A 15,799-nucleotide genomic window follows, 5' to 3' on the forward strand; every position below is an offset into this window, starting at 1 on the left:
TTAGGGGGATCTATTGGCAGAAATGGAATATAATATTAAAGGGGCTAGATGTAAGAATCAGAAATTGCTTGTTGCAACAGCGACAACTGTGGCCGTTAAGTTAACAACAGTCAGCATCCTGTTGCCCGCGCTTGTGCTCGCACTACGTAGACGCGAGGACGCATCGGGCAAAAAAAGTGAGACGACACACACAAAGACTGAACGTGATTTTACAGCTAAAACCACAATATCACAATATATTTCACATGCTTGGCAGTAATGTTGGCTTACCTGTCCAATAGGAATTTTGCCAACTCGGGATCCGTTTTGATGCCCAAAACCAAACGAGGGTCCCTCCATGAATTGAAGGTCCGGCCGATGTTGATCCTAGTTTCCCCCCCTCCCCCGACGTCAGTCACATTCCTGTTTTGCAAAACAGGCTTCACTAGATATAACTATATATATTTATTACATGGCGTTGTTGAATACTCGATTCTGATTGGTTAATCAAGGCATTCTGCAGTCTGTTATTTCTTTATAGCAGACCATTGCTATGTATAACAGACTGTTGCTATGTATAACAAACCGTTGCTATGGGCGCAGCTGTGATGTCGGACTCTGGAGGACCGTTTTTGTGTCAAATTATTGATTTCTTCAGTAAGTAGCCGTGTAATACCGGGATAATGTACAGCTCGCGGGTCATTGTTGTGAAAAAAAAACTTTCAGGGTGATGAGAGACCCCTCCGCTTGGCGTCGTGCTGCATCGCCCTGTCGGGGTTTCTTTCACAACAATGACCGTCTCGCTGCACATTATCTCTTACATAACTACAGTATAGCTGCGATTAGAAGTTTCTTTTCAAATTAAGATTTTGCAAAAAAAAAAGAAAAATTACCAACCTTTTTGGCTAGTGAACCCTTAGAAAAAAATGGTTGGGGCTCTTGCCTTATTTCAGATGTTTATGAGTTTTCTTGTAGTGTACTGTTTAGCTGTAAAATGAGAAACTCAAGCACCGCCCACCAGCTGGAGCACAGCCAATAGGAACGCTCTCTCTCTGAAATGACCTGTGATTGGTCAAAGTCTCCCGTCACGGGCTAGATTGTTTAAAGTCTGAAAACAGAGCCATGAGGAGGTGCAGAAGTCTAGTTATCTCTCAGAACACTTGAATTACAATATGCTGAAAGGTTATTATGGAATTTTTGCCCAATGATGCCAAACATATTCTGCCTACTGCCACTTTAATGTGGGTCTAATGAATTGAAAATGTTTTAAAGGCATACCAAAAGCGGTCTGCAATATGGCTTGGAATTAATTACTTATGAATGTAGAGCTTTCCAAGATATATTTTTTAAAGTCTGGAAACAGAGCCATGAGGAACTAATACAAACTAATAATGTATAGCCTAATATATAACAATGCATCATTCACAGGTGCCATTCTGCTTTGATACTTCCTACTTTTACTCCAGTGAGATTTTAAATGCCAGACTTTTACTTGTAACAGTGCATTTTCACATAGTATTTGTATTTTTATGTTTTTAGCATCCATCCATCCATTCACACTGTATGAATGATGAGGCAGCTAGTGGTGTGACGCGCGCGGACTCGTTGTAAGCGCGCTCTCGGGAGTCGGGTGCGCGCTTGAAGCGGTGTGCAGATGTGTCGCAGATTTTGTAAAGTCACTGGACGCGCGGAGCGGAGAGACATCCAGCAGAGGAGAGACGCTCCGGTTACACGGGCCCTGGAAGTGTGAGGAAAACACGGCTGCAGAGGGAGTGACGGGAGGAAGAGAGGACAGACCCGGAGGACTGCTCTCATTACCGGATAAACGTTATCCCGGTTTGCAACGGAGGAGGAATACGGTACTTTGACAGTTTAAAGCCAAAGGACGGCGGCGTGCGCAGAGATGGAGCTGTCCGCTATTGGAGAGCAAGTGTTTGCTGTGGAATCAATCGTCAAGAAAAGAGTTAGAAAGGTAACCTTTATATACAGTGTTTGTAGGAGACATATTTTTGGGAGGAAAGGATGCTACTTTGTGTGCTAATGAAAGCTGTGAGAGATTAAATGAACAGTAATCTGGTTATCTAATTGCAGGCAGTGTATAAAGGGGGCGGGTTGGAGGAGGATGTCCCTTTAACAGTAACGTGGATAGTGTTGTCATTGCACTACAGCGTATAATGTGTCAGGTGTTTGGCTCCACAGGCAGCAGGAGGAGGACACGGGATGATGTTATGAACTAAAATATTTTGGGCCTGTTTGCTTGCTAATTGGGTTTGACTTTAAGATACCATATGGTGTTGACAGGTGCAGGTGCGCAGCTAGAAATTATTGTTCCTCCAGAGCGCACGAGGGCCCCCTGAAACTCTTCTGTTTACTAGACTTCTCTCTGAATCATTTAAAGAGGACCTATTATGCTTGTTTTCAGGTGAATACTTTTATTTGGGGTTTCTACTAGATCATGTTCACATGCTTTTATGTTAAAGGTCCCATATTGTAAAAAGTGAGATTTTCATGTCTTTTATATCATAAAGCAGGTTTAGGTGCTATATAAATACTGTGAAAGTATCAAAACGCTGAATGCACAGAGAAATACACACAGCCTGTATTCAGAAATTGTGCCTTTGAAACAAGCCGTTAGGATTTCTGTCTATTTGTGATGTCACAAATATATAGTATATATAGATCATTACACGGTTTTAAACGTAAACATTCTAAATGTGTCCCAGTTTATTTCCTGTCGCAGTGTATGTAAATAACATCAACTGACAGGAAGTAAACATGGACCCAAACTGTTGCCTAGCAACGCAATTCCGTTGAAATTCCATTGAAATGTGCTAAAACGGAGCGTTTCAGACAGAGAGTAAATACAGGCATATTCAGGCCGACAGTATGAGGAAAATAAAAGATTTTTTGAACATTGCAGCATGTAAATATGTTCTAGTAGAAACAAAAAATACAAGTATGAACCTGAAATTGAGCACGATATGGGACCTTTAAAAGAAAAAAAAAAACGCTTTATTTTTCCCAGTCCGTCTGTGCTGCAGCACCTCTTTCAACCCTCTGTCTGAAATGTTTGAGCTCCTACCTGAAAAGCCCAGTCTTCTCTGATTGGTCAGCTGGCCCACTCTGTTATGATTGGTCAAATGAACCAAACTCTTCGGACTCCGCTCCAGCTCCACTCTAAATACCAAAATTCCACACTAACATACTAGTTAGTATGCTAAAAAAGTATGTGAGATATTTCAGTATGTCTGAAACCTTAGTATGAAACCAATAGTACGCGAATTGCATACTATTTCTGGTGAAATATTACAGTATGCAACGCTGGACACTACGGCAGCATAAATATCCCACAATGCAATATGATAAGGACAACAACATTCATAACGGATGTTGACGAACAGCTCTGTATTTAACTGATTTCACTTTCCTAGGTGTGATATATTTTTTTTAATTAGTTCAGATTTTGGTTCTCACCAACTGTTGTTTTCGTCACATGAGGATGGCACTGGTAACCATGGTTACACGTCTCCAACCGGCAAGGAGGCGCTCAGGAAGTGACGACGTGAATTACTGCTCAATGCGTCCGAAAAGATACATACAACTGTTTATTCACACAAGAGTACGTTGAACGCTAGTACACCTGTTGAGTATGTAGTGCATAGTATGTGATTTCGGAAGAAGCCTTTGTTTGAGGGTGTTCCAAACTAGCCGCTAGGCAGGTACTATGCAAATGTGTTACTTGGTGACGTCACAAAAAGCATAATAGGTCCTCTTTAACATTGATAAACTGTTTAAATGTGAAGGGACAGTCAGAATACTTTAAAAATGTTATGATAGAAACTAAAACTCTATTTCTGAAGTATGCAAGTAAGTAAGCTATGCTACGTTTTAAGGTTAAAGGTAGGCTACGTAGGGCATATTAGCCATTATGCCAATTAACTGCCTTTTCTGTCAATTAGCACTTTAACATCTGAGTTTTCAAAGTAGTATGAAACAGCTAAGAGCCTATTCCCAAATTAAAAATGGTCAAATAGCAGCTAATTTAAATTGTAAAGGGCAACAGTCTCAAAATGTCACATGTTACAACATGCGGTAGGGCTGCAACTAATTATTCTTTTGATTATTGATTCTTCTCTTTCTTTTGTTTTGTCTTACCAGCAGTCCAAAACCTAACATTTAATAATATAAAATCCTCTTAAATCTTCCCATTAAGCAAGTGTGTGGCATGTTTGCTTGATAAATTAGTTCATCCAACAGCAATATGGTTAAATACACAGCATAAAGAGTCGGTGTGCAACTTAACTTCTATTTTATTAGGTGTTTGCAATGGAGATTTACTTGATAATAATTTGTCTATATACATGGTGTGATGTTAAGCTTAAACAAGGCTTCAGAGAGTATAAAGTGAAAGTTTAGTAGAGACAGAATATACATAGGCCAAAGTTAAAACCACATGTAGTTGTCAGTAGACTATATCCGTCCATCCACAGCTCAAACACGTCTACTTGTGTTGCTACTAACTGTCAAATTGTCAGATATACAGTATGTAAAATATTGGCTGATATTTCTGTTATAGGTGGATAACCATACTTTAACAATATTTTTCGACCCAAATCCAGAGAGGTTTTTGGTTACCAGAGTACACAAAGGCATCTTGGGGTGAGCAGTCCTTTGGTATGATGCTACAAAATATATTTGGACTGCTGGTAAGACAAAACAAAAGAAAGAAAAGAATCAATAATCAAAAGAATAATTAGTTGCAGCCCTACTACAAAATATATTTGTAGCATAATATACCCACCATAATACCACTAATTATTGTATGTGAGCATGATATATATGCTTTACAGGTCAAATTAATTATGTGATCAACATTGCAAGTTGTTGATGGTATGGGTACTTTGTTTTAAGTCTCCACCAATATACAGCCTCTTTACTGTACAAGGGGGAACTGGGTGAGTAAAATGAAGTCGGGAAAAATGGTGACTTCACCAGCTGAGAATACCTTTGAGAGCTTGGAAGTTATTATCAGATGATGTCACCGAGGATGACTAACTCTGAGTGGCTTGGCGGGTATATGGAAAACATACGGCACATTTAACATTATCTGTTAATTATAGGTATTCTCTAATGGCCTGGCAACATCCTCCTACACATGAACCCCATTCAACAGCAGGAATATAATGGAATATAAACATTACATTATACAGTAAAGATTTATGATTTTTACTTACACAACTATTTTTCATAGATATTTTACTTGTATGATACTATACATTTATAATTCATAAAGTTTTGTATCTGCCTCAGAGAACTCTTATTTTGATAATAATGAGTAACTTGGTGAAATGTGTTCAGGTGGTTTTACACTGGGCTGAAAATAATAAACACAAAAAGACGGGAAAGCTTGATGGAAACTTTCGCAGAGGTGAGAGCTGCAACCTTCTCTGGTCTGAGTGTAGTAACGGCTTAACAGGAAACAAGCAAACATGTCATCTCCCACAAAAGATGCTGGCAGCCTTGGGGGCCGACCATTAACAAGATGCATCACCTTGCAAGTTTCAATGAAATCCAAATCACTGTTGGAGCGGTTACAGGCTGAACACCAATCTGGGGTGTCTGAGATATCGCACTTGATCTTACAGTTGTGTCTGTTGATTGTAGCACCTCCAGTAGGTGATTGCAAAGAAACACATTTCTTAATTTTTAATCAAAATCAGACATGTAGTATCTCAGACATCTGCAAAGACATCACATTTGATAAATGTAGAAGGGACTATGATGCATCCTACATGTATTAGAAAGGCTGTGAGAAGCTGCAGCATATTTATTCTGTGATGTAATTTATGAAATTAAAAAGGACCTATTACGCTTTTTTCCCTTTCCTTTCGTGTGTTATAAAGTTTTTTGTTCATGTAAAATGTCTGCAAAGTTAAAAAGCCCAAAGTTCAGTCCAAATGGAGTTACTCTTGAACTGCCCTGAACTGCCTGAAACGCCTCTCCTGAAGTCCCGCCTTTTCTTCAGTAACGTGGTGATGTCACCAAGTAACACGTTTGCATAATACCTGCTTAGCGGCTAGTTTGGCACGCCCTAAAACAAAGCTAGTTAGAGCGGAGCTGGAGCGGAGTCCGAAGAGTTTGGTTCGGTTGACTAATCACAACAGAGTGGGCCAGCTGACCAATCAGAGCAGACTGGAGCTCAATCAGAGCATTTCAGACAGAGGGTGAAAAGAGGAGCACAGCTGGTATGAGAAAAGTAAAGCGTTTTTTGAAGATTATATCCTGTAAACATGTTCTAGTAGAAACCCCAAATACAAGTATGCATCTGAAAATGAGCATGATTGGTCCTCTTTAATTTCTTGGCTGATAACACTCTTAAACTTGATGTCTCCACAGGGGAATGTGGAGTATCTATTGAAGTGGAAAGGATGGCCTCCAAAGTAAGTATGTAAACTTAATGAAAAGGATGGATGGATTATATAACAGTCGCAAATGTGCGTCATTTGCACAGAAAAGTACCATGGCCATATGGAAAATGAATACACCAAAAACATAATGCTCATTAACAGAGATAACATAGCATTTGACAGATTGATTTATTAACAGAATTCTGAGAAATATGGAAAATGTTTTTTGTTATTTCATAATGTTATGTTTAAGTTAAACAATACTGCATTAATTGATCATATACTTTTTGTAATGTCTTACAGGTATAGCACGTGGGAACCTGAGGAACACATTCTGGATCAGCGCTTGGTGCAGGCCTATGAAGAGAAGTAAGGCTCCACTCCACATGTTATACTTACTGATGAAAAAGCCTTGCCAAATCCCTGAAGGTCTGACAAATAGTGGAGCAGGAATGTGCAGAATAAATCACATTTCTTCTTTCATTATATTAATCACAAAGAGTCAGCAGACCAAGACCTCTCTCCAGCTGGTTTGAGCATGTGGCCTGCCTAAAGGCACCAAAGATGTAAGGAGGATGTTGCCTCCAAAATCCTCTCCAAAGGTGGTCAGACACACATCTGGCCACATTTATAATGGTGGTGTAAATGCACTTCATCCCTAATGTCAAAGTCCACACGAAATAAACAGGTGGTGGGATGCTTCTTTACAAGGTGTCATTAATATGGTGGACTAATAATAAGTGGCGGCAAGTCATATTTTCTTTAAAGGGATCCTGTGGAGTTTTCCTGTCATCAAAGTATCTGTTTGCATAAAACAAAAGGCATTGTATGTATCCTTGAGGCCTTTTTTCTCAACTGGACTGTATAAAAGTTTCAGACTCAGAAGTCATAGAATCTTTATACGCTGGTCTGTGGGGGTGGCTTCTTCCTCTAGCCCTTTTTTTTCTCTTTTGTTTGTATGACCGATACCACCTGGCTGCTAGTCTTGCATAGCCAGACCTCCACATCTCCAGAGCGCTAAAGAAAGTTCTGGCTCTACACATTATCATTCTGATGTAGGGAAAAAACGCTCTGGCTTGTTTGTACTTAAAAAAACCAATCACAATCATTTTGGGCTAAGCACATGATGCAGCGACGTGCCCTTGCAAAATAGATAGCGACGATAGCAGGAAGGGAGGAGAATGCTGTGTGAAGCCTTGAGTTCGTCATTTTGGCCGTCGCCATCTTGGTTTTATGCAACCAGAAGTGACACGAGAGGGTGGAGCTAAGTACAACTAAATGCTGAATAAGACTTTTTTTAGGTGGCCAAAATGTTACAATTCACTTGAAAACACACTGTGAAAGGGTTAAAGTCCTAATGGCTAATTCACACTACATGACTTTAACCCTGATGTTCCACTCCCCGACAGTTTTTGGAGCTCCCCGTCAAACGCCCCAGATCAGAGGCAAATCGGTGTTGGCTCAGTTTTCAAACATCAGCGCTCGAGCATCATGACGCGAGCCGATGTTTCGCCGACACATTTCAGATATCTAGCATGCTAAATATCTGGACCTGTCGGGGACTCTGGCCAAGAGCTACAGCCAATGAGAGCGCCAGACTCGGGTTGTGGGGAAACCTGGAGGAGAAGTGGTCGCCTGTAACAATAGGAACTTACTGTATGTTTTACATTTGCAACACGGAGCAAAGTTTTTGTTGCACCAAGAGGAATAAATAGTAAAAAAGAGCGTGGAAACGGGCTCGCGTATGGTATCACGTCATTTACTGTGTATTTCTCGCGTGTGATTTTGTGACAAAACGTAGTTTGGAGACCTCATCGGGGATTCCTACTGGGGAAAGATCTTGTAGTGTGTGACCCCCTGTCGCCGGTCAGTCATGTAGTGTGAAAACCACAACTACTTAAAGACTCACGATTACAAGACAGCAAGTTGTGTAGTGTGAATGGTACAGCGATCTCACGACTTTGAAAGTTGTGTACTGTGAACTTGGCTTAAGACAAAAACACGGAAAATTCCCAGACCAGACAACCCCATGGTAGCGACCTGTCAATCACAAGGTAGCCACACCCTAAAGCATCCCCTGCTTTATGGTCTATTTGACTCTAAATGGGACCATAATTTACTAAATGAACATCATGCTGTATTGAATAAGATTTGAAACTAGCGATTGAGACCATAAACTCATGTTTACAATGTTGACTGAGGTAATAAATCAAGTGAGAAGTAGGCTCATTTTCTAAAAAGACTTCTATACAATCAGACTTCTTTTTGCAACCAGAGGAGTCGCCCCCTGCTGGTTATTAGAAAGAATGCAAGTTTAAGGCACTTCAGCATTGACTTCACTTTTCAACTGCGTGGTCAAAACTCCACAGGTTACAGTTAAGGAACTGTTTGTAGGATGTTTTTCCAACGTCATGTGAAGATATAATCCAATGAAACATCTAGACACAAAAAAGGGTTCGAACAGAGCCTAGGAACAGCTCTTAAAATTGTCAGCGAACATGTCTACAGAAGACATTTTGCCATCAGCCTCTTTTTAACAGTGTGTTTGACTTTTCAGAGAGCAGAAAGAGAGAAATCTGGGTCACAGAAGAAAAGGAGCCAAAGCCAAAAGAGTCATTTTGCAGGTAATGCTGCATTCTACGTAACTTTTATATAACTTTATACTTGTTTATACAACTCTGTTTCCTTTTCCCATTCCCTTGTTGGCCCCCATTCTTTCAATGCCTCTTTTCAATCTTTATTCAGGATACCGTCTACGCCATGGATCTCCGCAGCGCTCACAAGTGCCCAGAGCAACCTCCGCCTCGCCTGCGTCTCTCCCTGACACGCTCTCTGCTCCCCGAGGACGAGGATCGGCCGTACCGCGCCTGCAGGACGGACCCACAGCTTACGCATCGAGAAGGCGAGTTCACGTGCCTTGACTCGAACCCCCCAAGTCCCACACAAGAGGACTGGGAATGGCGGGTAGAGGAGGAGGAAGAAGAAGAAGAAGAGGAGGATGATGTAGAAAGTGAAAAGGATAGAGATGAGGAAGAGGAGGAGGAGGAGAAAGAGGAGAAAACAGAGAAGGGCGAAGGCACTTTAAATGGTAAGTGTGTCAGTCGGTCAGCCAGTAGACTCTAATCACCATCACGACCCAGTTTACTTGGCTCTCCGTGAACCTTCTTGTAGGCTTTTTTCACCGGGCATGCAACCAAAAACATGAAACTTCCTCCGTCCTGAGCTGATTAAAGAGAACATCACGCGGAGGTCTCTTTAAAGACTGCATCTGAAGTCTCTGTTGTGCATGTGAATGTAAAGCGGCCGTCATGTAGCATCCCTTTGCTTGAACCTTTGACACCATTGCAGATGTTAATCTTTAATAAATGAATAATATTACAAGGCAGAGTTGTAAAATGTCGATTTAAATTTGAGACATCACTAAATCTGCCCAAAATAATGACGTGGAGGGCAGAATGTGGCACTCCTGTCCTCCCTATCACCTCCGAAGCACTTAGAGCCGTCTGTTCCTGCAGCCTCTGTCCGTTTATAACATCTATCAGAGCAGAGATAATCTATCCAGGACAGTCCAGGGAGGTTAACTCAATAACAGCACACATGTGATAGGCTTGATGCAATCAACTCTACCCTCTTCTGCCTCCTCTCTCCGTCTCGCCCAGGACAGGAGAGGACAGATGAGTGGAGCTCCGCTATCGGACCGGACGAGGTCATCGTCGCGTCGGAGAAGCCGGGCGACGTCTGGAGGCCCGTCGTCGTCCCGGGCGAGGTGACGGTCACAGACGTCACCCTCAACTCCCTCACAGTGACTTTCCGAGAGTCGAGAGTGGCCAAAGGCTTCTTCAGAGACTGGGGCCTGGAGGTCTGATGGCGTGATGTCTGAGTAGGTCGGCGGGGAGAGTTGGACACTGCGAGAGGGAGTTGGAGGCAAAGTGTGTGTGAATGGTCGTTGGGTTGGTGTTTTTATCCCCTCTCGCTCTGTTCCTCCCCTTGCCTGCTGCTTCCAGCCTGGTCGGCGGTACGTTTACATGCACAGAGTCACCTGGACGCGAGCTGAACTCCAGTTAATGTTACATTTACATTGAGCCATTCACCTTTGATATGGTGGGACTGAGTTGCCTTGAATGAAAAGGGTATTAGATAGTTATAAGTGAGGAGATGCAAAAACGTGCAGGTAATTATACAGCCTGTACAACAATTAAGTCACATTTCCTCCAGAGAGAAGAGAAAACTAGCTAATTGAAACAAGAGACACGACCAAAACATCCATACTGTAATAATTCTGTTTTGACTTTTTCAGCTCTGGAGCAAAACGTTTACTGGTTGAGGTGCAATCACTGGTACTGGAGGACCAAATGTGAGTGAGCTGTGGCCCATATGTGACTGCCAGATTTAGGTTGATTTTCAGGGTGCACACTTTGGCTGAGAAGCAGTTCCAGTTAGCAGTACTTTGGCTGGCCGAGGGCCATTGTTGGTCCCTGGAATCTTCCACTGTCGAACAGTTTAAAACGTGACAAAGTAGGCGAGGGAAGTGGCTTGTTAGTATTGGTTAAAATGTGCCGTTACAGGTCTGTTCTTTTATATGTCACGGGTCTTAACTTTTCCATTTTAAAGATACCCTGAAGAGTTTTCTTCTAAACAAATACAGTTGTGTTTCCAAACAGTGTTAAGGACTTTACACACCGGAGGCGTGATGAATAAACAACACGAAAATGCAAAATACTCGCCAGCGTATATTATATGCTTAGGGCTTTTATTGTGAAAAGTTAAGAATGGAAGGATTGGATCTGGTCCGTGCTGCCTTTGTCAAGGTTGAAAGGAGTAACAAAGTTTACTGTCCTGGTTCGGACTACAGAGCCTCCGTGTTGTTGCTTCTATATAATATAGGAGCAACTCAACCCGTTCCGCACAATGCGATTGGTCGATGCGTTTATTCACAGTGCAAAAGCTCAGAAAATCAACCTTGTTCCGAAAAAAGTTTTGTTTCTTTTTTGCCCCGTAATATTCACGTTCTGTGTGAAACTATTCATGACAAAAACAACAGTTTGAAAAAATATATGGACGTGCGAATTAATCACACTAAAAAAATACCCTCAGTGTCTAAAGGCCTTTACTCACCAGAAACACTGTGTGTATCCTTGAGGTCTAACAAATGTGTCTGATGCATTTCCTACCTCACAAAACATGTGCAAAGACGTTTTTTTTTTTTTTTTTATGAATCGGACCCTGCATTACATACATCCATGTTTGGATCTTTCTTTCTTGTTGCATTCTTATTTTTTTTGGTGCCTTTCTGCGACCTGTAGATCAGTGGAATAATGTGAAACCAGCACCAGCAACGCCCAAGAACTAACAACACGGGGACCCCATAGAAATAGAATAGGAGTAGAACAGACACTGAACTGTTTTCCGTGGTCATTTGACTAGTACAAACGAAAATGGCGAGTTGTTAGTTGTTATGGTGAAAACAGAACACACGTCAGTGGGGCTTTAAAGTGTGGTCGCAGAGATTGGATGCAGTCACGCAGCTAGTTAGCGAGGTAGCTTGTCCTTCTCCGGTGCGATGGGGAGTGAGGCGGAGGGACCCAGCGTTGCCGCTGACCACCAGCCCACTGCTCATATTCGGCTCATTTTCTGTAACCAGTGTAGCACTGAAGCATGGCAGAATTAGCAAGCTAGCTAACTAGCCAGCTGTCCGCTAGTTAGCGAGCTGGCTAGCTAATTCCACCATGCTTCAATGCTACACTGGTTACAGAAAATGAGCCAAACAAAGTTGTCACTCATCTGGTGATAGCAATGTGCTTTCTTACGCTGTGACAAGAGTTTGTAACGTTACTACTCTACTGCTCGTTTTTGCAAAACCTCACCTCTTTCCATAAGTTGGTTTAGTTTATACGGAAGTCAGCCCGCTACAACGGTCGCAATGGCAACTTTACACATAAAAATGGCCACCGCACTGACCATCCTGCTACATTGATTTGAATGGGAATTTCCTTTGTAATCCTATTCTATTTCCATGGGGGACCCACTCATTAAAACATTGCTCCATAGCGCTACTAGTGGTCAAAAACTCCACAGGGTACCTTTAAAGCACTTAACAGAATGGGCATGAAAGTGTTCATGTTCTTGTCTCCTCTCATGCTTTGATTTTGTGAGATGGACTCTTCTGAGTTTGTCACGTCAGATTGAGCAAACGCGACAAGCTTGCATTTGTACATTTCACCAAAAAAGTCAATAGTAACTACAGTCGTTAGATAAATGTAGTGGTTTAAGAGTATGAAGTAGCAAACAATTGTTAATGAAAAATACAGGTCAAGTAATCGTGAAGAAGAAGAGTTCTCTGTGCATGTAAACATGGCCGCTGTTTCCGTCTCTCTTCCACACTCAGCTAACCGTTTAGTACTTGACTCATATACGTATTGTACATACTCCAAACTACAGTGAGTAGGTGGGCATAGCTGTCAGTCCCATACTAACATGCAGTGCTGTAACCTGTAACCTGTGAATACATAGACTGTTACTACTGTACAACACGTGGCTTAGTCCTGTGTGCGTTTCACAATCCTCCGAGAGACGATTTGATCCGCCTGCATGCCTTCCTCCTCCAGTGCAGTTCTACCAATGCAGAGACAGGCTGTAGTTGTCTCTGTTTAACTAACCTCTTCATCTCAATACACATAACACAACATAGACGTGATGACTGAGTATTAACCAACATTAATATGAGACCTGATAACAGAATGTAGTATGGAAATTGCACTGTATTTACTGCACATTATGAGGGTTTGTGTGGAGCCTGTTTGTAGAGTTTGACCAACAGGGTAAATCACACATAGTTTACATGACTGACTACTATTTCATAAAAGAAATACCAAGAGGTTTCATTAATTTCCTACCTTCCAGTTACCGTGCATTCTTAAACTGTGTTTGAGAAACTGTAGGTAACGTAATGTGTCAACTTGATTTATTTATTAAAGGTACAGTGTGTAGGATTTAGTGACATCTAGTGGTGTGGTTGCAGATTGCAACCGACTGAGTACCCCTCTGCTCATTCATCCCTTTTCCAAGACTGCGGTAACGTGTGCCGCCAAGTGCGAAACCGTGGTCACGCCGAGGTATCTTTCAGGACCTTGACTTTGCCTTTAGGAGCAACAAAATTAACGTAAAAACATGAAACGCTCTCTCTAGAGCCAGCTTTTGGTTTGTCCGTTATGTGTTATTGTCGAAACATGGCGGAGCACATGGCGGACTCCATGGAGAGAACCCGCAGTGTGCTTTGGACAAATTGTTAGCAGTGTATATGCAATTTGTAGTTAAAGTTGGGCTAAAACACAAGAAACCGACCGATATGGTCTTAACGCAGGGTGATCCATCTCCCTCCATCAATCAAACAATCAATCAAAAAAATTCTAAAAATGATTTATATAACAACAACACATCAATTGAAAGTGGACAGTTTCCCCACAGCTTTACAGATTTAATTCATGTAACTGCGGCCATCAATAAGTTCTGTAAAGCCGAATATCACTAATTTAACAAAATAAAAGCCCAACTTTGAACCCAGTATATAGGTCTCTAACCCCGGTGGCTTCCTTGAGCTGATGTGATGTGTCATGTCTGTGGAATCTCCCACAGTGGCGTCCCATTGGTTCCACAAGTTGTTTATCCCACACTGAGGATGATGGGTCAGCGTCTCGTGATCTCAAAACTGTCTCTGTGCTACAGTGAAGCTGTAGGGAATGGAAGTGCCTGATGTCACATCATTTTGTTGTTGTTTGTCTGCAGAGCTTTTAGGGCTAATGTCTCTCTCTGTCCTTTACACACACACACACACACACGCACACACACACACACACACACACACACACACACACACACACACACACACACACACACACACACACAAACACTATTACTGTCCCAGCTTATTTGGCTTCCATATGTCTGAATGCACGATCCTCCACTGATACTATTAAGACTTGAAATATGAGGAGACTTTAAAAATGGAGGGGACAGTCGGGTGGGGGGGGAAACATGTATTTTTTAGTCCTTATTTTTCTACATTGACCTGAATGTATATTTATTCTTTAAAGATAACCTGTGTATTTGTCACGCAGATGACTGAACAGAATAGTTTTTATACAGTTTGTGATAACCATTGAGCTGATGCCATATGTATTGACCTACTGATTTAATGACGTTGCCTAATGTGGTCGCTTGTGCTGCTTCCGTCCACCACCGAGCGACGAACCTTTGCACTTTATTGTGATGTTAAACCTGCACATTACCTGCTCCAGTCTACCAAGTGTCATTAATGTGTATAGAATATTTCTATGGGAATACTAAAATAAATGTTGCTCATGTTTAATATCATTTTAACCACTTGTTCAGTTGCTTATTGACAAAGATACTTGTTTCTGGTTACTCATGGATGCAGTTGGATGTGTTTAAATTGTGGATAGTACTATATTTTGAGGTATTAGGGGAAGGGTGTTGCAGTTTTTTTCTAAGTCAAGGGAAGTTTTACAAAAACTTAAATATAAGATTTAAAGGGACTATTTGTAACTTTCAGAAATGCTTGTTAACAGCGACACCTGTTGCTGTTAAGTCAACGAAAGTCAGCGTCGGCCTCGCGCTTGCTCGCTCTACATAGACATGAACGAGCATCGCTCAAAACAGTGAGGCGACACACGTCAGATAAAACCACAGTATTACTCTATATTTCAGCTGCTTGGCAGTAATGTTAGCTGACCAGACGAAGGTCTCTCCATGAATCACTGCTGATCCTAGTTTTGGCTTCTCCTGTTTCAGCTTCCAGGAAGCAGCAGGGCTCCGCAGCGAGTAACGTTATTGCCTCCCGACCGCAGCCGGAGGGAGCAGGGAGACACCGGAGCCCCGGTCGGAGGCGATAACGTTTCTCGCTGCGGAGCCCCGTCACTTCACAAGACACAGGAAACCTCTGTTGGTCTGGAGGAGCTGCAGCAGTTATTTCTGCACAACCGTCCACTGTACATTCACTAGATATTCTCAGAGCTAAACTAACTCTTCTACAGTGTGGAGTGAGCGCGCGCGTTCTCGCGGTCTCGCTCCACCTCTAGACGTGAACGCGCGCGCTGTGTGAGTGAAGGCAAGCAGGCAGAGGAGCAGAGACACCGGCCACACGCGAGCGCGCATAGGCCAGCGCGCATGTGTCCCGACCCGGTACATTTATACGCTTAAAGTTACAAACAGTCCCTTTAAACCCCCATCCTCATCACAGTCATTTTTTCATACAGTCCTCTATTTACATGTACTTAAACGATAGCTTGATCAATACTGGGTTTTTGAGGTAATACTAATATCGATATTTGAGTATTAGAAATCAGATAAATGTATACTGGCAGATAGTAATTTCTTTTAACAAAACACAGAACATA

General features: G+C 42.0%; 1 protein-coding gene across 1 annotated transcript; it reads left to right on the forward strand.

Annotated features, from left to right (window-relative positions):
* The first annotated feature begins 1,597 nt into the window (after positions 1 to 1,597).
* On the forward strand, positions 1,598 to 14,762 carry cbx7b (chromobox homolog 7b). The gene is made up of 6 exons (XM_037756129.1): positions 1,598 to 1,951; positions 6,376 to 6,419; positions 6,690 to 6,755; positions 8,944 to 9,010; positions 9,132 to 9,474; positions 10,046 to 14,762. The coding sequence occupies exons 1-6, from the start codon at positions 1,883 to 1,885 to the stop codon at positions 10,249 to 10,251; spliced, it is 795 nt and encodes a 264-aa protein (XP_037612057.1). The 5' UTR covers positions 1,598 to 1,882; the 3' UTR covers positions 10,252 to 14,762.
* Positions 14,763 to 15,799: the final 1,037 nt, after the last annotated feature.

This window comes from Sebastes umbrosus, chromosome 20 (assembly GCF_015220745.1).
Source record: "Sebastes umbrosus isolate fSebUmb1 chromosome 20, fSebUmb1.pri, whole genome shotgun sequence".
Lineage (NCBI taxonomy): Eukaryota > Metazoa > Chordata > Actinopteri > Perciformes > Sebastidae > Sebastes > Sebastes umbrosus.